This window comes from Centroberyx gerrardi, chromosome 1 (assembly GCF_048128805.1).
Source record: "Centroberyx gerrardi isolate f3 chromosome 1, fCenGer3.hap1.cur.20231027, whole genome shotgun sequence".
NCBI classification, from domain to species: domain Eukaryota; kingdom Metazoa; phylum Chordata; class Actinopteri; order Beryciformes; family Berycidae; genus Centroberyx; species Centroberyx gerrardi.
Window position 1 is genome coordinate 10,636,616 of NC_135997.1, and position 24,768 is coordinate 10,661,383.

Genomic DNA, 24,768 nt, shown 5'->3' on the forward strand with positions numbered 1-24,768 from the left:
ATGTAATTAATTAAATGAAATTTTGGCTTTTGGTGTGCCAAGGAATTTTGATTGGCTCTGGTGTTTCTAATGAATAAAATTAACACGTCAGTATATGTCAGTATGTCTTTGAATGTTTAGACAATAAAATGATATTTTAAACTGTATTATATATGGGTGTATATGACTTTAAAATCCTGGTCTACTACAAACAATGCTTGTGCATGCTTGAGTTTTTGATTTTTTTTTTTTTTAAATATGTCTCAGTGCTTTCTCATCCTTTCAAGCCTTTGGATTTTATGTCCTGGTATGAAATTTTTTATAAAGAATGATGTCATATTATGCAAATACCTAATACAGACACTGTCCTAATGTTACTTTAAATTATATGGATATTGTTTATTCCGATATTAGGCATAGTTAAATTTGAGGCTTTTAAGGGCCATAAAGTTACATTTCAGTCCTTATTCAAGTAAAGTGTAAGAAGGATTATGATGGATTGGGAGAGGGACTGTAGTGTTCCTGTAGCCACCATTTCCATCAAAGTAAAAGTTATTTTATGTCTGCTAAAACACATCTTCACTTCTCTCCACTTATTCTTTCTTTTACAGACATTTTTCTACTAAAATGCGAAACTCTTAAAATTAGAAGTGAAACACCGATTATTCTTAAGAATTCACTCCACAGCTGGCCAGTTCGGGGCAACTTTTTCACTTTACACGGCTTTGTGAGTACGGCCCCAGAAGCAGCACTGCAGCTGCTTTGAGAATTACTCTCAGAAAGCATTTACTGCTTTGGCTAGTCAGGTTGGAAACGCACTGCCAGATTTGTGGCAGTTTTCATTTGTTTTAAGTACTTGCCATCCCAGCCAAGTTTATTGTACTCAAACAATGTAATGACAACAGCTGTCATGGTATGTTTTCAACACACTGTCAAAATTTGTTAGCCAGCCAAACCAAAATCTTGATTTTTACGCAATCAGCGTACCAATCAGGATGAAAATTGTGCATCAACATTTTTCTCTCTCTTATTATTATGCTTTGACAATTGAACTGTGACAGAAACTTTGTGTTTTGTTAGCACAATAATTCTGCAAGCAGTCTTATAGTATCTTTGAAGTCTGAATAATATCCCAGCTGTATGAAGATGGCGGCCTGCTAGACTGACGTCATTCACTCCTCACTGAGTGAAATGACCTGCTCTATTTTTAGTTCAGATGTCCCATATGTGCTGTGACTTCAACCTCCTGTTTCTCTGTGTCCCTGGAGGGCCCTGCTGTAGTCAGTTAACCGGCCAGACTCGGGACGACATTTTAGAGTTAATGTTTTATTTCTGGTTCATAACCGCTGTAGCAGAGCGCAACACACTGCTGCACTGCCTGGGAGCCTTGGAGCCATTCTCCTGAGACTCTGTTAGAAGTCAAGCTACCTTAGCTGTGAAGTTAGCCAGATAAGGCGCCTCATTTTTCTCTTTGATTTATGACTGTTTTTGTTTCCCAGGGAATGGGATGATGAATTTGTTTTCCTTATTTTTTAATGCTCTCTCGCTCTCGCTCTTTCTCTGTCTCTCTCTCTTTCTGAGATGATAGCCCTCAGTCCTACAGTATAGCGCTGTACTGCCTCTGCTTTTGTGGACGGTAATGTTTGAATAAAGGATGCTTCCAACCTCCCAATGAGCATTAATTACTGCTAACTGGTTAATATTAATATCAAGTAAAAAAGAAAAATTGTCAGTGCAATGTCTGCCGTACGCTTTACATTTTATGGTGGGGCTGTTTACATGGATCAATTTGTCCACATGTCAGTTTGAAATTCTGAAGGACTGACAATGTTAACAGATAACAGTGACACTTCAGCAAAAAAGAACATTGCGAACATGGCAAATGTTTTCCGGCTCATTTTTTGCACGACACAGCTCAAATCACTGAGGACATTCAGACAGAGAATGTGATTGAAGTGTCTCATTTGGGATGTGGGAGGGGGTGCTAGATGCTAGGAACTAATGAAAGCCAAGGGCTGCCACAGCAGGCTAGATTGGCAAACAGAATTGAAAATACTTTCATCACTTGCTTCAGAGTTTAGACAGACAGCATGTCAAATACAAACCACTTAGCTGCAGAAGGAAAAAGAGGCCGGTCACTATCTGATTCCTTTAAGAGTTCAGTATTATTATTGTTATCATTATTGATATTAATATTAGTTAAGTATCAACTAATAATAATACCACAGATTTATTTGTACAGCACATTTTTAAATACAATTCAAAAATAGTATAGAATATAATGAGCAATGATGCTTGCAAAGCAATGATCATTTTAGTAGCCACAAAAAAAATCACGATTTGGAACAAACAATTAGCTACAGCATTGGGATGACTGATGTTGCTGACTCCTTTTCGTGTCCACACATCATTGAGAGATAAAGATTAAGCATACAGGCCTAATATTTTCATCCTCATTATTCATCCCAATGTAGTGGGCGCCTCCATTGGTGGCTTGCCATCTGCCTCCTCATGCCTCTCTCTGCCATAGCAGGAGGCTGTTCGTCACATAGCTCTGTGAAAACAGGCAACTCAGACTGCTTTATTTTGGCCTCATCATCGCAGGTCTCCCTGTCCTTCTACCATGACACAGAGACACGCCCCTAGATGGATCAATGCCTCATCCTGATTGGGTGGCTCTTGAAGATGAGACTTTTCTCAAGGTGTTGCAGAAAGCTTTGTCTGTCTATCAGATTGTCCCTTTCTTGCCTTTGAGATCTCCTTGATTTGCCTGGGGTCCCTCGCTCAAAGCCTCTTGAAAGCTGAGTTATGTCACCATTATCCCCCTCCCTCCTTTTCCCTTCTCACTCAAGTATTTCAAGTTGGATGTCTTTCCTGTTTGTTGCAGCAGACCCCGACAGTGCAGGCCTGTTAGTTTCCTCTGCAATAATTCCTGCTATAGATCAACTGATTATTTTCCCCTGCTCTCTGCCTCACCTACTGATGATGAAAAACTAGCACGCTGTTGCCGCTGAGCTATGCATTTCAATGAAGCTCTTGTCAAGACCCCCGCCCTGCCTACTCAATATCCAGAATGGCCCGGGCCATGGCCCTGTGAGAAGCGTGGGCTAAATTGAATTTTCTCTCTGACATGAGAGCCTCATTCCTTAGCTACCTTGGCAGCAGCCCTCCCTGTCTCCATCAGCATGGCCATGACAGTCTTTGTCAGGCTCCCTCATTTTCCTGACCCAGTCTCAGCCTATCCTACACACACACACACACACACACATACACACACACACATAGTCACACACACACACACACACACACACATAGTCACACACCTGGATTAGACGTACACACCACTGCTTTCCACATTTTCTACTCCATTGTATGTGTCAGGCATTTGAGAATAGATATTTTTGAGAGGTAGAGGTTATGCCACAGGGATACTAATGAAACATAAATATTTTTATTGAGAGCAACAAACTCAAGGTGAGTTTGTCTTTTTTCCCCTGTCCCGTTGATGAGTTTCTTCCTGTTATTGGTCATAAATACTTAGGGTAATATTGTCTTCAAGTATTTCCCTCTTAAATGAAGCAAAGCCTGCTAGCTAGTTCAGGCAGAAAACTTGAGCGGCGGTGTGCTCTGGACTCATAAACTGAGCTTGCGTGTTGCCATCACCAGTTGGGCGGTCTATTTAAGCTGTCAAACTCACTTGCACATTCTCTGCTGCTGCTCGCCCTGCTGACACTGCTGTTGCTGCTGCTGCTGCTGCTGCCTATGCAGCTCACCCCCCACATCCCAGCATCCACCTGTAGGCTCTGTGTCTTCAATGTTCCCCATGTGAGGTTGCATTTGATCTGTCTCTGCTCTTGCTGTTGGTTGGCTTTAAATTATGCTTTGTGGTGAGTGATACAAAACAGAGCCTTGACGCCAAAACATAATCTGTATTTCCATTTTTTCTCTGGATTCCAACCTAGGACGTTGCGATACATGGTAACCAATACTGACAATAAAATACAATTCTGACATTATTTAAATATTTTTCATAATTTGGACAAATCAATAATCACAAAAAAAATGCATACAATAACATATATATTAATACTGAAGTACAACCAAAGCAAAAAAAAAAAAATTCCCTCCAAAAGACAATGCTACTTTGAGCGGAATCAGACAACTGTCGAAATAAAATCTTTGTTGCCTTCCTATTTGTTTCTGTTTAAATGTTTAGTTGTTCGGTTATTTTGTGATTATTAATTGTGGAAACCTAAATGAGATCTATGATTGTATATGGGGCTGCACGATATATCGTTTCAGCATCGTCATCGCGATGTGCGCATGCGCAATAGTCACATCGCAGGACGTGCGATGTCAAGTAAGGCAAATTAACTCAAACACGTCATGCTACAACTTTTTTGCTGCTTGATACAAAAACTCGCACGGTTCTCATTTTCCATGACTAATCTACAAGAGAAGTCTGTCTGATATAACATAATTTACTCCGATTTAAGGGTTTGTTATAAGAGTAGCGTATGTTACCTTTCCAGCTTTCGCGGCTCCGAACCGTAGTTGGGAAGCCTCTGGTGTTGTGCTAGCCTATTTTAGCTTAGCCTGGCTCGTAGCTGGTAACAAGCTTTTTACTAAGAGTCCGGACCAACTCTGCAGTGGAGAACTGGCACTTTATTTCGGTACAGCAGCGAATATAATGCACGGCCTCTCGGTGACATTCTAAGCTCTTTTCCCGCTAGCTATGGTAACTTTACTCACTTAGCATCCTGCAACTCACTCTGGCTGCGGCTAAAAACACACTCACTTCCTACTACGTCACCCGCGCAGGTTACCCACAAGGCCACCTTCTTAAAGGGGCAAGGCTTGATAGAGCTATTCCCCAGTAATTTGGTGAAAATTCCTATATTTTTTCATATCGCAATATATATCACAGAAAAAAAAATATTGCAATGTCAGTTTTTTCCAATATCGTGCAGCCCTAATTGTATATGATTATTTTTACAATCTTACTTCTAGTTCACATGGAATTATTTGGATTTGGACAAATGCTCATTCCACCATCCTATCAGACACAGACCCCAGACCTCTGATTCCCAGTACAAGTTTATCGGATATAGAATAGCTACAGGTGCACTTTCTCACAGATGGCTACTTTGTAGCTGGGTGCTACAAAGGACCAGAATTCAAAGTGAAAAAAGCAGCACACCAATATTATAATGAAAAAACATGAAAAAAAATGTCACCTCATTTTCACCAATTTATTGGCGTGGCTGCAAACGCGTTTCGGTATTATACCTTCATCAGCATCCCAGTATGAGTTTGTTTGTATGAAAATTTCTACACAGGATGGTCTAAAATTTGCCAGTACTCCTCAGTAAATTTGAAGCATTGCCAGCATAACTGAAATTGCAAGTGTTCAAAATGTGTTGGCTCAAAGGGACAACATGGTGACTGTATGCTTGTTTGCATTCTTTGCATGTTTTTATTGTGAGCGCTGATTTGCATGTTTGCAATCAAGTCTGATGAACTTTGTTGGCAAAATTGCTGTATGGTGGTTAATGTAATAATGTAGTTTATTGTAGAGAGAGCATCATTATTTCCTGTTATATTTTTGTTGTTGATGGAAAATGCGTCTACCATCTATGATAGTTCCCCACAGCTTTTAATACAGAAAATTAAATTGTCGCTATTTTCTACCAGACACAACAATGTAACAACAGACAAATGAACTCAATGACACATGTATACCTACAGCCCCCTACTCCTTTTCGACAAATTTAATTCAGGTAACAGCTTCCCATTTTATGTCGTCACCTTGAGAATTCCTGTTGATTTGATTATTTGATGCTGGGAGGCGTGCAGCTTGTTGATTAGAACAGTACAAACACTGACTGCTAATGGACAGAGACGTTCTTCACTTTCCACTCACAAGAGAGGCACAATCTCTCTGTCTCACACTGTCACTGTCTCTCGGTGTTCCCTGTGTATTACGCATACACTCACAATATAATCTTTGTCCCTGTTCGTATCATGTCATGCAACGTCTCTGCACTCCTTTTTGTATCACTGTTTGTCCTAATCCAGATCATCGCTGTTAGGTGAAAACCTTGTATCTCCAAAACGTCAACTCATGAAAAACAGCCTTGTTTTTAGCTTGACCACCACGCAGTTTATCCAACGGGTTGTGAAAGAGTTTCAAAAACCCAAAAGGTTGTAGAATTTTCTCAACCCGTAGAGTGGAAAAAAATGTGGAAAAAAATGAAAATCACCAAACTTAGAGCTACAATGTTTTCACAGGACATCAGCAATGTGCTCCTGTTATGTTATGCTATGCAGCTGAGGGTCTCACTTTCTGCACCTCTCCCTCATTCTCTACATTTTCTTCTTCTTCTTCTCACAACCCATATGGAGCTCCACACACCTCTTCTCCCAAAGGACATTCATCTACTTTAAGCACAGGCTTAGCAATCAATAGCGTCTGATGATGGGATGTGGGAAGACTTAATGAAGGTCTTGGTTCTCTGTAGATGGATGACATATTTTCTGCATTATTCCCACATAAATATGTGGATGCAGAGAGAGCCGAGTAGCCCGAGCCAGAGTTCAGTTCAACTTCTTAATATTTAACCTGCTCCAAGTGCTCAGCTAGGAGCTTGAGGGGTGTGATGTGTGAGTAAGAATTAAGTCTTCCCTGGGCTATCGTATCATCACTAATTAGATGCTGCTCTCTAGACACGGTATTGCCATTTACAAAGGATGTTGCCTGTACTGGATGGGAAGAAATCTGCCCTTTTTAAAGGAAAATAAATCCATATCATATGTTGGTCCCAAGCTTTTGATATGACTCCTTTAATCACAAGCCAACAATCAAGTCCCTGGGACCCAACTAAGGTACCTTCTCCGTACTATATCCGTAGGATGAACCTTGACATAAAGAGCAGCACAAAAATTCGATCTGCCCGTAGCTTATTCGGTGGAGCAATGTGAACTTGTTTAACCCCCGTGGGGGAGATACGACTCTGAAATGTCACAGGCTTCATACAAATATTAGTTCCATAGGAATCCAATACTATACTGTCCTCTGACCCCTAACGTCCTGACTCTGCATTGTGAGTTATTTTACCATTATTCTCTTTTCTCTCAGTGGGATGACGGTTTATATCAAAATAACAACAAAGTGGTAAATTTGAAATGGGGGAAAAAAAAAATAATAGCTTTTATTTTTCTCATCAGCATGTGCCCACATCTTGAATCTTAATGGCAGCCTCACTAGTCGTTGAGGTCTGATCCATATATGGCTGGACTGAGGTTTTTTAGGAGATGTATTGGTATTAGGGTTTGACCGATGCAAGTTTCAATATCATATCATATATTCAATATCTCTAAACCACTTTTAGACCATTTTTATGACCAAACCATTCCAAGTATTCAGTGTCTCCCCCAGAATTTTATCTTCGTCAGGGTGGATGACATTGACTGACCATTCCAGTATTTTACAAACGGCCATACTGGCCTGATATATCGGCATTATATGAGGTCAAACTTGTGCGATACAGTCCAGCGACACACCTGTCCGTCACTACAGTAAGGTGAAGGAAAGACAGATGGATCAGATGGATTTAGAAGCACCAGTTGCTTTCCTTAATGTCTAACTTTTCTCACACAGACTCTCTAACTGTCTCGCTTTTTCTGAACATAATTTTTTGCCTGACGAACAATTTCCCTCATTAGCTGGAATAATAGCCGAGGGCCCTTGCTTTTAGCATTTTCCCGACACTTATTTGACCTCAGAGATACAGACGGTGCAATGGGGCTTTAGAACCTTATTCTGTACATTTCTATATAAATAGCTATACTTTTCTATGTATCTGGATGTGCCTTCCTTTTCTCTGTTTGCCTGCCTGAATTGTTTTAGTTTTTTGTCTCCAGCAGCCTGCAGTGAACTTTCCTATTAGCCATGTAATTCTACATTTACAAAGGCTGCCTCTCGCCTCTTGACATGTAGGACTGAAACCTACTTTTTTTTTGTGCTTCCAGGAGCTTTTCACAGCGGTTGACGGGTGTGAGAGTGTCTTGGTGTTGTCAGTAGTCAGTCTTATATTGTTATGATATTGATTTTATGTTTGTTGTTTCAGTTGGGTGCAGAGCTTTGGGCATGAGGGTCTTGGACTGCTGCTGGACGTATTGGAGAGACTGCTGTTAAAGAAACAGTAAGTACACACACACACACACACACACACACACACACACACACCCATATATGTGTGTATCTATCTGTCTATCTTTTTGTCTGTCTGTCTATATACTTATATGTGTGTGTGTATACCGTGTATTTCAAAACTAGTTATGCCATTTTTTTTATAATTAATTATAATAAACTGTAATTTTAGCCATTTAGTCAGTTTGACATAATAATTCAACGTTAAATTTAAGCATTTATTAATACTACATTATACTACTATTATAGTTGTAGAACATTAATACCAGGAAATAACACATTAGTAAGACTTCTGTCCTCAGTATTCAAATGTTTCCCATCATTAACACACACCGTCACTGTCTTGTGTCTCCAGCCAGGAGAAGATCGACAAAAAGAACCAGCACAAAGTTGTCCAGTGTTTCAAAGCCTTCATGAACAATAAGGTAATGACAGCAGGGTTTTTGTGAGTAAAGCCACTTGGTAACATTTCTTCGTTTGAGTAGCATTATTTGAAGCTGTACTCCCTTTCAATATTAAGCCATCAAAACGGGAGTGTTATTGGCTGTCTGACCGTTCTTGATAGGATGCAAAGAGCAGGTGCTACAGCTATATGGAAGTGGGCAAATCTTTCAAAACTGATACAGCTTTTAAGTATAATGTGTTACAAACTCATGTAAGTGATGTTGAAAAAAAACAAAAAAATGTCCCATTGTGGAGCCACGGGTTGGCTTGCACATTCTCTGCTCTGGTTTAAAGATGAAAAATGAATATATTAAACGTGGCAATCCACTCTCGTTAATCACATTCAGCACAACAGTGCATTGGGCATCAATGAAAATATGAGCAATGTCTCTCTGTTTTTGTCCAAATATTGGGATCAGACCAGAATAGTGCAGAAAGAATACCTTTGATGCCACACTGATGGCATACTGATCACACCAGGGCCCAGTTTTTCAAAATTTTGCCGATAGGCTTTCAGTAATTAGATTGGATTAAATATGAAAATTGGGTTTTTTAGGACAGATACCTGACATTCTGATCATTCCAATACCACCTTTAATTAAGTTTAAATGTTTCTTAGTTTTTCAAAACTCAAAGGCAGAGATTAGGATAGTTTTGACGCTAAAAATCAGGGTAGATGTGATATTACTGGAAGGGTCAATTCAGGGTGGATTCAGGGACATGAAGGGTGTTATCCTGTATATAACCAAGAGATTGTGGTGAGGATGTGGGGGAAATACAGCCTATACATCTTGAATCAAGATTAAAGATTACATGATATTTAATGTTTACATTTTATTAAATGAACTAAACCTTCACAACAAAGTCTCATACCAGCTGCCACATCTGGACAGTTAATGAGATGCTCTTGTGAACAGTTCTTGAATTAATCAATGAAAACAGTTTTCAGAGAAATGGGAAGTTTGTTTTGAGTTATTTTTGCCATGCAATGACACTTTGAAATTTAATTTATCTTTAAGTTCTTATGGACTGTATACTTGGGCAGATAAGTGCATAAAACTAACATACAAACTTACATACTCATCTAGACCACTCTTGGCCTTTATGCCTAACAGGTTGTAACATTATTTGTCCAACAGATGGCAAGATAGATATCTATTTAAAGACTACAAATCTTGATTCTGTAATCTTGATCTTGTGGTATCTGGATCAGAAGTATCTTATCTGATATTTTTTTGAAAAACTGACTCAAAATCAGCGAGATTAGTCTGATTGTGGATTTTAATAAAAGAGGATTAGAAAAGCTGTACAATTCTGATCTGGATTAACCCAGGAATCTAATTGCGTGAGTTTTTCTGAGGTATTTCATATGGTTGTGAATAGTATTGGAACTGAGTTTCTATCATCAAATTTATTCTGTCCTGGGATTTGGAAAAAAAAAACCAAACAAACAAAAACAAATAAACTTTACATACATCTCTCACATCATGGCCTGCTTCTTACAATCATAAGTCACTAATAAAAGACTCACTGAATAAGGCAGACTAAATCAAAACAATTCACTTGGCTTGTTGCATGCACGCGAACACATACACACACACACAGGCACACACACACACACAAACAAAAAAAATCATATCTGGTTTTGGCGAGTCTGTAGTATTGAGTTGGCTGCTGCACTGGTACAAGTAAAGTGCTTTTCCAGCTAGTTGAGAAAAGTGGTGCCTTTTTCATGTTAAAACATAGTACTTTCTATATTCTACTTGTGTTAAAACACACACACACACACACACACACACACAATGTAAATCATTTGGTACATTGATGGTGTGATAAGAATCCGGCAGCCAGATGAAAAATTCTGACACCTGGGATGCTTGATACCTTCTCTAACACAGGGATGCAAACTTGTCACCTGATTCTGATAAGTCAGACGATCTTATCAGAATCAGAACCGTCATCTTTACAAACTTGATGTGCCAACTGCTAGACAGTGCTGGGAGACCCGGGACTCCACTGGAAGTGCTCAGTTTTGCTGTGCCATTTCTCTGTGGTTGCTGCTGTAGCATTACACAACTATGAATAAGAAGTTAATAACGATGTACAATACCACATGAGACTGCAGTGAAGTGTTTTATCTGAAACTTATTAAGAATGAAGGCAGCATTGGGAAGCTAATGTTAGTTGACATTGATCATTCATTTTTAGTGATTTTTTTTTTCTATGTTCCATTTTTTTTTTCCATGCATCACCTACATTTATAGAAATATGTAAAGGTCTTTGACAAACACTTGATCTAAAAAGGTCATTTTACATATTTGCATTGATTTCCATGATAAAAATGAGTCCCATCACCCACACTCCCCGAGGCCACCTTGCATCTCTATAGACATATTTAACCCCCATTCATTTTTGATTTTGCCCTCTGATGGATGTGTGTGAGAACAGCTCTTACTAGATGACTCCTATGCATTCATTCATCTTCCCTCTTGTGAATACCGTTGCATTACCTTTGCAATACATTAATATTTTTTTTGTTGCCTTCATCTGCTCATTCCTTTTGTATTTTAACTGTTCATCCTTTGAACCAAAGTTATGTCTAAGCCCTCTCCAGACAGCATTAGTGTTACCAGAGGAGGTCTGGTGATTGGTAATTATTACCTTGGGATCCCAGGAATTTTATTGCGTCCGGAACAAACATGTCAGATATTTTCCTACAATTGCCCTGGGAAAAAAATATCCGCCTGAATTTACATACTTTATTTTGACTTAAGTCTGACGTCCTTGGGTAATTTTAATCCCGTCCAGATCGACATCTGGTGTTTCATGCAATTACAGACTGGCATCTCAATTACAAAGGCCATATAACCAGTCGCATCACTCTTAACAACAATTTGAATTCACTTAAAGAGAGTTTTGCCTGTTTTATTGTACTCAGAGCGACATTGTGTGACACATTTGCACGGGTCTGTTGCAGTAAATTATTTTACCGCCCGGATGACTGACTGAAATTTCCAATGTGTATGGGCAAAATCAAATTACTGACATCCCCTGGTTATCTTAACGCCAATCCAGAGAGGGCTTTAGAGTGATGTTGTGACATTAACTAAGAGTTTGTTTAGGATATATTCTCATTCAAAATTGACTACAAATAGGCTTTTAAACACAAATTGTTCTATTTTTTTTCTCCAGGGCGCATGCCCCCAGTCCCTCATGGCTATGATGTGTCTTTTGGTTTTTGTCAACTTTATGGCCCCTGATGTATTTGCATCCCTGCTAACATGAAATCTGGCTGGGATACTTTCATGATTCCAGCTGTTGAGCCCTGTGAAGAATGTTTCTCTATATATCTATCCGGGTATGAGCATCTGTGCATACAGATGTGTTCAACTGAAGTAGCTTTATGTCACGGTGCTTCAATTTCTTAGTCTACAGTAGCTGTAGAGGGAAGAATATCTTGCCACATGGAGCTGAAGCCCAGTGGTGACAGATATACAGCAGCTCTGGCACAAAGTGTGCTGTAAGGTCTCATGTAATCCTGCGTCTCAACAGACGCCAGACGCCAGCATTTACCCGTAGGCCCCTCTGTCTGCCCAGACCTTTCCCTGGCTCCTGAGGCATCTTGGGATGGGGTGTACCCACAATGCCAAGAAGACAGGTGTTCTCTGCCAGCTGTCTGTGCAGCTTTCCCTTCTCCTGGCTTCCCCCATCAAGACACACAGATGTGTACTTCCTGTTGTCTCTTGCCATGATGCCACCAAGGGAATAATAAAAATAGCCCAACTGTAAAACTGACCTTTTAAACATCTTCATCATCTCAAGAAAATATATTTTCATGAAATAGTTTTGACTTAAAAGAGTTTGCTAAGCTGCATATGTAGCATTTAGCTGAGAGAATTTGTGAATCCCGACATATGAACAGAACATTTTGCTTTTTTATTTAGCATTATTATTTTATGATTATATTTGTCACCTTGAGGCATCAAATGCAGATGTCAGCCCTGAGTGATGTCATGAAGGGCTCTAAATCAAAATGACCTGTAGAATCACATGATTTTTAAACAAGGAAACTATGGCAAAATCAGAGGAGTTTCAGATTTCACATTTTCTCAGCTGTTAGATACAGTGAGAAAATGCTTGCATGTGGAAGGGAAAGGAAAAATCAGTTTTGTACAATATGGGAACTTGAAGTTTGACTCAAGTTCACAAATTTGATGGCTTGAGACTCAACTTGGAGTAGAGGAAATCGCTTCAACTTGACTTAAACATGTGTTCTTAAGAATCAAGAATTGGCTTTACTTTTGTGATATGACATTCCAACTCTTCTTATAAAGAATTCTAGCTTATATGGGTAATCATGTTTTGTGTTTGTGTCTCTTCCAGTATGGCTTGGAGCGAATCCTGGGGGAGGAGAAGAGTCTTGCCTTGTTGGCAAGAGCCATTGACCCCACCCAGCCTGCCATGATGACTGACGTGGTGAAGCTGCTGTCGGCCATCTGCATTGTGGGCGAAGAGAACACGTATGTCCTGGCTTCATTCACCCTGCCTACACACCTTCCACTGAAGCTTCCATTACTGTTCATCTAGTATTGCAAGGACATTTTTCTCAAATGCACAAAAAGGTCCATTGGCTTACACTGTACCTGGAGTGATGGTAGAGCTAATAATGGGACATTTGTTCCCTTGTTAGCTTGTTTAATTTATAGCCGCAAGCCAAATAACGTGTTACTGTGATACAGCTGTACACAATATTGCAAGAAATATTGATTTGATGGAAAATAGCACATTCTGAATGCCACACAGACTTGCCAAATCTTTTTTAGTAAAAATGAAGGAAACAGTGATTTTGAGTGACTGCACTGTCAAATTAGAAAGACGTTGTAAGATTGATGGTATTATAGTGCCCATTTTCTAGTATAATATCAAAAATCTAAAATAGAACAATAGGAGCTAGGCTGGTAGAGGTGGGATGTTTCATAAAAATATGATTTTGTTTTCAAATGTAATAGGTTGTTTTTAAAATGGTAGTACAAATTAAGGATTATTGAATGAACTTGTGTAATTCAGTTTGAAAAAAAACATCAATATCCAAGTCCTTACTGATATTGTACAGTTTAAGTTGCACAAATCACTCGGGAAAGCTTTTCCACTTGGGCCAACAAAACAAGAGAGGAACTTGGCATACAAAAGAATAGTAGAGAGAGTATGGTCAAAATCCCCTTGTGGATGAATGTATTGCATCTTTTTTTCTGCCATTTCTTCGCTCATGCATTTCATTTTCTCATTTAGTTTGGAGAAGGTCCTTGAAGCTATCACCACAGCAGGGGAACGGCGGGCCATCGACAGGTTCAGTCCCATTGTACAGGGACTCCGAGATCGCTCAGTTCAATTACAAGTGAGTGCAAAGGTGTACAGCTATTGGCGCATTGTTATTTCCTCTAAATCCCTCCAAAATGAAATGTGGAATGACTATGGGAACAAAACCTACTGCTCCTCAAAGTTGACCATTTCAACAAATTGTACTTTCTGCATGCCATTATCACAGTCAGTCTATGGTCAGGGGCTTCCCCCTCACTGCCACATTCTTTGGCATGATGAAGTCTTTTTGTATCAAGACTTATTTATGTCATGATAAGCCCTTTGCTAGAAACCAGGTGTTATGTATTGTAAAGCACAGATCTAGCCACTATGGCAACATGTAAGCAAGTACTTGTATTTAGCAATTTTAGTTATTTAATATATGTAATGTTAAATAATATTTAGTTTCCATTAGCTGTCCTTGGAGCAGATTTACATATATATTAATGGGGATTAGGTGTCGTTGCCCAAGTGCACTTTGGTAGTGTTGCTACTGGGGATAAAACCAGCAACCCTGAAATGTGCAATCGCAGTAAAGAGCTTAATCAGTGAGTACTGGTGATAGTGGTGCAATTAAGACAAAGATCTCTCATGATCTCGGGCTGCCATATGTAATAACCTTCACTGATGATCCCATTAGCACTTCAGCTACAGCAACATCTCAGCTAGTAATGAGCTGTACAACAAGCTGTAATGCAGCTGGAACCTGATGTGCCATTGCTATCTGGTAATTTAGCCAGGGGTTGTTCCATTACATAAGCAACTACAGAAACAAAAAAAAAATAACATGGTGTCTTTTTCGCCTTAAGTAGTACATAAAAAGGAGCTCTGTCTTTCTCACTTGCTCTCTCTCTATCCGTCTCTTCTATCATTCTCTCTCTCTCTCTCTCTCTCTCTCTCTCTCTCTCTCTCTCTCCCTCCCTCCCTCCCCATCTCTCCCCCCTCTGTCCTCAAGCAAATCTTAGAGAAATAGCATTCCAAATTCACACTATTGTCACTATGGGATGTGGTGGCTGTAGAATGGTAATTTTTAGCTCTTTCTTGCTCAGGGTGTGTACATCAGGTCAAAAATTGAGCCCAGAAATCTGTATCGCAAAAGTGCTGGGACTGTGTTGATGAAGAGTTGGGGTACGGGTTAAAAGACCAACAAGATCCAATGTTAATAACAAAGGGTGGGCTATGCATGAATCATAGCCACAGTTGATCCATATGCAACCCAGAATCCCCTCCTAGTCCAATTAAGAGATTGACGGGTTTGTACCTGTCCATGCTCATTGCCCATGAAATTATTTTATGTATAGGTTGGCTCATCCTGGTGCTTTTTATCATCCTTCTCTTTGTGAACATAATCTTTCAGCTGTATCTTCTCCCTACTGATACATACACTGGAGATATTGCATATGGGCTGTGTTGAACAGAGACAGAGCATTGTTCTGTGCAGAAATAAGCAGTTGCAATTCTTGATTAAAGTGTGTTGTCTGCATTTTAATTGGTAGCTGAGGGATGTGAAGAGAAAGACACTTCATCCACTACCTTTTCTTCTTTAACACACACACGCACACACACAGAGAGCATAAAGTTTTAGCATGTACAGCCATTTGCTACTCTGCTTGTCTTGTATTCCCATGCATTGACCATTGCTAAACTTAATTAAAAGATGATATCTTATTTTTGGCCCGTGTAGTATTACCAGTATTACTTGCATTTGGCTCGCTGTAACTACCGTTGACAGAGGTGGAGAACAGTAGGAAGCCTGTGAGAAGATGACAGGTGAGGATGCAATGGGAAGAGAAAGCAGAGGATTTTTCCAGGAGAATTGGAAAGGGTAAAAGAAAGAAAATGAGACATGGGGAGACTGTGGAGGAGAGCATTGCCTTCATACAGAGGCATTTCATACACAAAGACATCAGTGGCCATTAAACTATAGCCTTGTGTACTGGATAGTGTAGGCCCTTAGTTGTGTTTTATTGATGCATTGTAGTACGCTATTATTTCCAGCTTGCTAATAGACAGTGCTGATCCCTTTTAACCCCATGCATTATTAAAGCACAGTTACTGCTATTCTTACCTTGCTTCTGTGTGGCCGAAGGCTTTCTCTCCCACTTGGCCACATTCATACTCAGTCTCCCCTGGCAGCCTTTGGCTTAGGGAAAGTGTGCATTTAGACAATAACTGTAAATGGACACACTGGGGACCGCCAGATTCAAAGACGCCTGAATGTTCTCTTGAGGTCTGAGAGTGTTTGTGTTTGTGTAATCGTCCGTTATTCTGTAAATACAAAACTGAGGCTGGTGTGCATGGTTCAACAAAAGTACAGGAGTCTTCATTCATTTTTTGGAAGAATGAATTGCTTCAATTGTTTCATCAATGGTAGTTACAGCAAGTTAAGTCGTACTGATGATATAATGTACCACATTGTAGTACTCTTCCTTGCTCCCTCTTTCTCTTTAATTGTATTGTCTTTTGGAATTGCTTTAGATCCCTTAAGCCCATAGACAAATGGGTGAGTAAACATATGTTTGTAGCTCTGTTTCTCTCCTTTGCGTAGAAGGGGCTTCATTTTTATTCTAATGGAATATAAACTAATTATGAACACATAATGAAGGAGAGAAAAACATTACTATTGAGAAATCCATCATCATTCACAGACCATTTAATATTATCATTTGAATTTGAGATTCAAAGTGGCTTACTGTATGTTAATATTCATTGTAGGCTTAAAATAAGTTGTATTGAATGCTTTAGATTGAAATGATTCTCTGTCTTTTCAATATTATAGTTGACATACAGTATATGCATAGATTCAGTGTAGGATTTCCCTATGGAAAATGGCCAAAGCAGGCAATGCAGGTATACTTAATTTCTTCTTGAAGTTTGTTTTTACTGTCACTGCGAGGATCACTGACATGTAAGTAGATCAATTAGTCAAGACAATCCTATGCTTTGGTATTTCATATAAAGATGCTACTGATTTCTTGACTGCCGCTGCTCCCCTCGCACGCCATCCACCTACTCACTTGAAAAATAAGTTTTCTTGACATTGATATGCCTGTAATATTAGGCATCTATATTACAATATTAAGATGCCACTTTGAAGACGGATAATTACCACGCTTTGAGTGCCATGCCACAAAAAATATGAGTATGCTATCATATTGACAATGAACCTTGAAATATCCCAACATCCCAGCACTGCCATGCCCTCATTTCACACATGAGTGGATCGCTTTACTGATCAATAATTGATTTTTCTGTCTGTGTTTGCCTGGCTAGTTGAATAGCCACAGGATTCGGCAGTCCCTGTGCAGTAAACCAAACTCATAGGGGAGAGAAGAACAGCTTCCAAAAGAGCGAGTTTGCCCTTAAATTGACTGTTAGTTGGTTTTGTGTGTACGGGTCTGCAGTTGTTGCATTAATATTAAAATCAGCCCCCCTAGTTGGTGACTGGAGAAAATAGACATGCATTAGTTATGGTCCTCTGCTTCTCAGGGACGTAACTCATTTAGAATGCATGCCCCCATACTTTTCATCAACCTCTGGATAAAGGATTCTCTCTCTCTCTCTCTCTCTCTCTTTCTCTCTCTCTCTCTCTCTACCTCTCTCTCTCTCTCCCCCCCTCCCTCTCTCTCATTGTTCTGTGTACCCTTCATGTTACAGGTGGCATGCATGCAGCTCATCAATGCGCTAGTAACATCCCCTGATGAGCTGGACTTCAGGCTGCACATCAGGAATGAATTTATGCGCTGTGGCCTGAAAGAGATATTGCCGGTAAGCACTCCACGACCATGCGCGCACACACAGACACACAATATATACTCACACTCACCTTCTATTAATATTTAAATGAGTTGTCCACTTGAGTGAAATATTGTAGATTTGCTCCAGCAATAATTTATGAAACACAGAGTTTGCACGTCCTCTGTCTGCGCCACCAATAAGGTTTCTAGTGCCTGGGCTAATGTTCTCTCCGCTGGCTTTTACACCATCTACCTAACATGTTTACCTGTTGTAAACAATGTTGTTGTAACTGCCAAGTAAACAGATAAATTAAAGTGTGGAGCAGGTCCCCGCATCTGTATATCATGATGAGTGATAGTGTTTAGACTGAGCTCCTAGTCTTGACTGAGGCCTTTAGTTATCTATGTTGGAGGGGTCTCAAGTCTTGCTCCCTGATGGCTTTTCCTTTACTCTTTTCCTCTCTGTGTCCGTACTTTTCTCCCTCTTTCCCCTCTTTTCCTCTGCTCTCCCCCTATCCTCCTCTAGCAACTGACAGCCATCAGGAATGACGCCCTTGACATTCAGCTCAAGGTGTTCGAGGAGCATAAAGAAGAGGACATGCTGGAGTTCTCTCATAGGCTGGAGGACATCAAGAGCGAGCTGGAATATCCTTGTCATACGAGGCAGAAGCATACATCTCTACTTTCTGATTCAGAGGCAATGTCTTCTAAATGTGGTCCACATATATTGAAAACATTATTGGCATCCAGCCGAGGTTAACTATCTCTTTTCAGACCAGATATAAGAAACGGAAAGAGAAAAAGACAAATCTGTTATGCTTTGACTCTTTGCCCTTTTGTCAGTAGCTTCTAATCCTTTGTGTGAAATTGCAAAGTGTTTCGTTTTTTTGCATGTACATACTAGTCCTTGACTCTCAGCACCGATGTGGGGGATGTGTACAGTATTGTGCAGAGCATGGTGAAGGACAGCAGCGCAGAACCCTATTTCCTCTCGATACTGCAGCACCTGATGCTTATACGCAATGACTACGTGGTCAGGTAAAAATCAGAAACACACACACGCACCCACACGGTGTTGGGTTTTGCTTTGAACATTACTTTTCTTAAGTGTAATAAAGCAAGTGATGTTTTACTTCTCATCCTCCTTTTGTTTCATTCACCCTCCTCTTCCCTCATTTACCCTCCAGCTCTCCCCCCCGTCTGTCACTTGCATCTTCTTTGATATCAACTGATATCAACTAGCACAAAACAAGCTCATCCTCCTTTCATATCACTTTTTTTCTCATCAGCTTCTGTAGGTTCATTCTCTTTCTTAGGCCAGGACTCTTTCGTTCTGGTCAGGAGTGTGATAGAGCTTACATTCGAGTGATTACAAGTGATAATAAGGATGAGTACTAACGGCATATAACATTTCAATCTTACATGTTGGTCAAATGCATACAAGCATGGGGCTAAGCACCTTCTGAACACTTGTAATGCTGGACACAGGTAAGGAGCTCAGGTTTTGTGTAGGTCTGACTCCTGATCTCTTAAACCCTCTCAACGACATTGGCTAACAAAGAGAATGCTGTCTCTTTCATCTTGGAGCCATCTACAGCAACCATAGCTCCAGAGTATTTCTCATCTCCTTTTAATGGTACTTTTCAAAGGCTTGTTTTATGTCGGTTCACTCACAGCTGGGTGTGAGTTAAACCTTGGCTTGATCAAAAGATGAGGCTCTAATCTGAAGAATATGAAATGTATCACCCGCAGATTTTCTCCCCAGAAAAAACAACACTTAAAGTGTCTGGCACTCTGCTCTGGCACCGCATACGGTCCTTTTCATTAGCACTATAATGTCTGATTAATTTCTTTCATCTGAAATGATTATGGGAGTGTGAGTGTAAATGACACCTACACACTGGGTTACTTTGATAGTTGATTTCAGTGCAGCCTTATAAGATATCTGCCTTTTTTATCCAACTTTATCAGTGGTGGTTTTGTGTCATCTTTGCACATCTTGACATTTTTATCATTACCTACATTGGTACCATTTAGTTTGCAAGCACTAATGATACACATGCTTTTACTTGCTCACACACACACACACTCACAGGCCCCAGCCCCGTACCAACCCCTCTACTGCTCTGTCCCCTTCTCTGCTGTCCATCTCTCACTAACCATGGCATGATGACATGACATGATGATCTGCTGTCAGGCAACCCGGTTTCACACATTTTGAACCACATAGGCTTCAATTAAATCTATGCTTTAGAATTGTGTCAACTGCGATAATTACCTCAAGGGAAACAAAATTAAAAATGTCTTGCTACAGTAGCATAGCAATTGTTTTTGTCTTCAATTTGTTAACTCAAACACGGCAGAGCACTGTATTTGTCCTCAGTACTTAAACATACGGATGGATGTATGATTTGTCCTCAATGTGTCTCAGTTTGCCTTTGGCTTTGAAGTGTTGGACAAAGATTACTAATAGCTTTCAGTGCTGAAATGCATGCATGGATGTCTAATAATTATAAAAAATGTATCCAAGCAAACAGGCAGTTTGCCTTTGATAAGTATTGGGATAGAGGTTGCCAGTAACTTTCAGTTAAAAATTTGGATAGTTTATTACTAAGGAAAATTCATACATTTAAATTTTACTTCCTTCATAAGCAGTTCAGGAATATTATCTTGAGGCCGAATCATAAGAAAAGACACCTTATTATTGAGTTTCTGTTCAAAATGTGATAACTGTAAAATAATCTAGTTTTATGAGCATGGATGGATGTATAATTTGCTCCTTATACTCGTATTGTATCTTACTCCATATGGTGTCACAGCAAGCTGCACTTCTAACTTATTTAGTTGTCTCCAACTATCTTTTGGAATACATTTGCACAGTTTCCTCTGGCAATTCCATACTACTCAAGCTGGTTCGCAAGACATCATATCTGAATTTGATCCTATTCATATACTGCATCTATCTCGACTACCTGCTGGACATGTAGTGAACTTACATTTTTTATTTAATTCCTGCTCTCTTCGTCAACAATACATGGTGTTCTTTCACACAGGGCTCCCAAAGCCACACAGTAATGAAAGGAACACCAGCAACTTGACTCACAATATGCCTTATTCCATTTGAATGTTCTTTTCATCTTCAGTTACATGTAGGATGATGATGCCACTGTGCAGCTCATGTTCAAAATTGTAGGCAAGAGTATTCGTGCTATCGGTCCCATTCACAACATTGTGTTAGGAAGAGCTGGCTGTGGAAGGCAGTGTCCTGGATTAATCCCTGTTTATAAGTCTCAGAACACATTAGTTAGCGACTCTGTGTAGGGATTTGGCCTCTCAACAGTGCTGTTGTTAGATAATGAGCAGATCAAACAGACACTTTCCCTTTAACCCATGATAGCAGTGTATCTCTCAGCCTTGCACGTCAGTCTTTGTTACTCTGTAATATCTCCCTTTGTGTATTGTGGCATGCCCTTGGTGGTTCCATGATCAATGCATTCAACAGAATCATGAGAAATTATTTAGCTGCAATTACTCAGCCAATGCTAATGCACTCGCTGTGCATTCCACCTTGTTCAATACCATCAAACTTTTGTTTGTGCTTACATTGTAAGTGGTTTATGAGTGGGATTATTTATATATTTTTTTCAATTCTAGAGGTCCTAGACGAGCAATAACAGCCTTAACCCGTCAGGGGGAACAATAATAATAACATTAACAGGAGCCATATGTAGCTCATCATGCTGGGATCTCAAAAATCAGGAAATTACAACCACTAATTACAAAAAAGATGTGTCCATGTCATATTATCCAGTCACCATTGCAAATTGCATTTAATTACAATATGTTAGGTTGAATACTGTATATCATTATATCCTGCCCCTCCTCTATCTCCCCTTTTCAATCCCATCATACATTTCTCATCCCGTTAAAGGTGTCTCCTCTTCTCCCTTGTATTCCGCTTCCCTATTCTCTTTCTGTCCACCCCTTCTCCTCTAAATGGCAGGGAGCGATGTGGGGGTCGGGGCGGGGTGTCAGAGGAAGATGTGTCAGGATGCTGGATAGACCTGATTCTCATATCAAGTGGGCAGTGTTCCCTCATTGATTTTGTTCAAGCACCATAAATTGTGTTGCACTGCTCTAAGCTACACGGTCTTGTTAAAGATTTATTTGAATCATGGTTGTCTTCAACCTTTTCACCTGTGGAATGAACATCGGCTGTGATTGGACACACTAATACAGCATGGTGGATAGTAGCCCCAACTTTAAGCCCCCTGTTTTGCTGAGAAGCTCCAATATCCATGTTGCATTGACTGTGACGGGGTGGACAGGCAGCACTGTAGGTTATTGCAATATGCCACAGTTCCTTGTTACTCTTCTCACTGACCCCTGTCTTTCCTGCAGGATGAACTGCTGATTGGTTTCCTTTTCTTACAGTTCCCTCTCACGTTTCCATCTGTCTGGCTTACACTCATGAACACACTATAGAAACTTTGGAAATTGTTTGAAATGATCTTCGCTCTTCCAATATAGGCTGCTTTATATTTCTATGTGAGACTTGCCTTATGTGTCAGTCAGCACTGCTCTGGTACGGTAGATCAAGTGCATTTCAGAAACTGCATTTCTAATAAAGTGAACAAATTTCTTACAATAATTGTCATACATACATACACAGAGACACACACACAAACAGAGAATATGATATTTCTGTGCAGCACCAAATTCCCTGTCACTGTATGAGTCTCTCGTATCTGTCTCTCGGTTTTTGTCATTCTGTCTTTTTCTCTTTTCCTCTCTCTTCTCTCTTGTGTCTCTCCCCCTGACTCTCAGGCCTCAGTACTTTAAGATCATTGAGGAGTGTGTGTCTCAGATTGTTCTTCACCGCAGTGGCACTGACCCAGACTTCAGTTACCGCAAGCGTCTAGATGTGGACTTCAGCCACCTCTTAGGCAAGTTACACGCTTCACAGTGCCTTTACTTCACAGGACATTTCAATATCGGAGTATGCGTGTGGCTTTCATTTTGTCTTTCATTTTCAGAGGTGTGCATCGATAAAGCACGAGTTGATGAGTATGAACAAAGAGCTTCAGAACTGGCACAGAAGGCAAGTATTTACAAACGACAAATATGGAGATTCAGCCTCCCCTTCATTAGTCAGTTCATTTTAGATCCTTCTGTAAGAGCTTTGATTGCTATTGAGTAGAGCCCCATGCAGTTTTCCTCATCATAGCCCATTACTGAAAGTGGGTGGTAATAAATACAATTCTTATGTTAAAATGGAAGCTATTGAAACTGGAAACTATGGAAATGATTGTGGGGATGTGGATGGACAACCTGATCAGCCCCTCTCCAACACCTGTATTCACCAATGTGCTGCAGCCATGAGTCAAACACAGTATCTTTTGTACAATGACTTGTGCAGTCATATATGTGTACGGCATTAGAGTTTAGAAACAGTTTTGGATGCTCTGGACTGCCTAAAAACTTTGCACACACACACACACACACACACACACAGCCAACAGATTTGGCATGCATAGACTCCCTACAGTTTGCTCTCTTAGATTTAGACTTCCTCCCAGGGTCTGCTAGATTAGCTTTTCACTGCATGGAACAAAAAACAAAACAAAGGCATATATTCAAATGTAAACCCACTGCAACAATATTTTATGCAAAGACACTACTCTGTATCTTTTTGGTTTTTTTATAACACACACACACACACAAACACATTCATACACACACATACACACACACACACACACACACATGCGCGCACACCGAACGTGTGATGTCAAGTGGATTGGCTGCTGTGATTAATTAAAGTCTGGTTAGCATCAGACTGGAGATCCTGTTGAGAGGGAGGAGCTGGCTGATTGGCAGGTTTGCACCTACAGTAAAAGCCTTCATTAATAAAAAGGTGTTTTGATAAAATGGTGAAATGCACATAGAGATCGACAGTTATCAAGCTAATGAATGTTGATCATGATCATGCCCAAAAAATGGAAAAGAACATTTTGAGGGGATAATATTAATGTCTTTTCAATGTGTGTTTGTGTGACTGTTTTGGATGTGTGTGTCTCACTGTCTAGTTTGACGAGGAGTTTCTGAGCAGACAGGAGGCACAAGCTCAGCTGGTCAAGTGTGAGGAGAAAATAGCTGAGCTCCAAGCTGAGCTACAGGCCTTCAGGTCCCAGGTTTGTCCAAGACAGTCTTCTCCTGCTCTTTTTTCACTCCCCAGTGTTCTTCAATCTTACAATGCATGCCCTTCTATATTGTTTTTTTCAGTTTTTTTGCTAAACTTGGTTTATCCATAAGGGAAAGTGAGTGGACTACATGTGATGTGATTACTCAACAAGACTTCTAGCATTGAATTGGTATTGAGCTTTCTTTTCTTTCCCTCTATTATGCGATTTTTCTTGTGTGTTTTTTTTGGTTCTTTATCCACTGGAGCTTGCAGTTTGGTATGACATGGTGGCTGCTCTACTGGCTAGCTGACACTAAGTCTAATGAGAACAGTGACCAGTCCTCCGTGTTGCCCTCTTCTAATTCTCTGATCTCTATCCCATAAGAGGAAATTGTTCTAAAAGCAATTTATTCTGACAACCCCCTTCAACCTCAGCATCAGGCCTCCCCTCGCCCCCCTCCACCACTCCAGAGAGTTGCTCCCACTCCCTTGCACTGCAAGATAACTACACACTCAGAGAGGGGAAGAGAACTTCTTTTTTATTTTCCTGATAATTTTTCAATTTGGGAGAGTAAACACAGAGTGAATACTCAAATAGTACCTTGGCTCAAATGACTGTGATACATTAAGCCAGAGAAGGTACACACACACACACACACCCTTTCTCTCTCTCTCTCTCTCTCTCTCTCTCTCTCTCTCTCTCTCTCTCTCTCTCTCTCTTTCTGTGTCTCTCTCTCTCTCTCTCTCTCTCTCTAGTGCACACACACACACACACACACACACACACCCCACACACACCTACACACACTTGTTAATTCAACAAAGGTGTTCTTCCCTCTAGAGGCAGTGGCAGA

At 40.1% G+C, this 24,768-nt stretch overlaps 1 protein-coding gene across 1 annotated transcript in view; it reads left to right on the plus strand.

Annotated features, from left to right (window-relative positions):
* Positions 1 to 24,768, plus strand: part of LOC139907732 (protein diaphanous homolog 3-like) — a 227,711-nt gene that overhangs the window by 72,990 nt on the left and 129,953 nt on the right. Inside the window, exons 6-15 of the mRNA XM_078282613.1 lie at positions 8,109 to 8,183; positions 8,547 to 8,616; positions 13,019 to 13,155; positions 13,925 to 14,030; positions 17,651 to 17,761; positions 18,257 to 18,375; positions 18,652 to 18,768; positions 22,558 to 22,676; positions 22,767 to 22,831; positions 23,820 to 23,924. Of these exons, the coding sequence (XP_078138739.1) occupies positions 8,109 to 8,183; positions 8,547 to 8,616; positions 13,019 to 13,155; positions 13,925 to 14,030; positions 17,651 to 17,761; positions 18,257 to 18,375; positions 18,652 to 18,768; positions 22,558 to 22,676; positions 22,767 to 22,831; positions 23,820 to 23,924 (1,024 nt within the window). The remainder of the gene's footprint in view (positions 1 to 8,108; positions 8,184 to 8,546; positions 8,617 to 13,018; positions 13,156 to 13,924; positions 14,031 to 17,650; positions 17,762 to 18,256; positions 18,376 to 18,651; positions 18,769 to 22,557; positions 22,677 to 22,766; positions 22,832 to 23,819; positions 23,925 to 24,768) is intronic.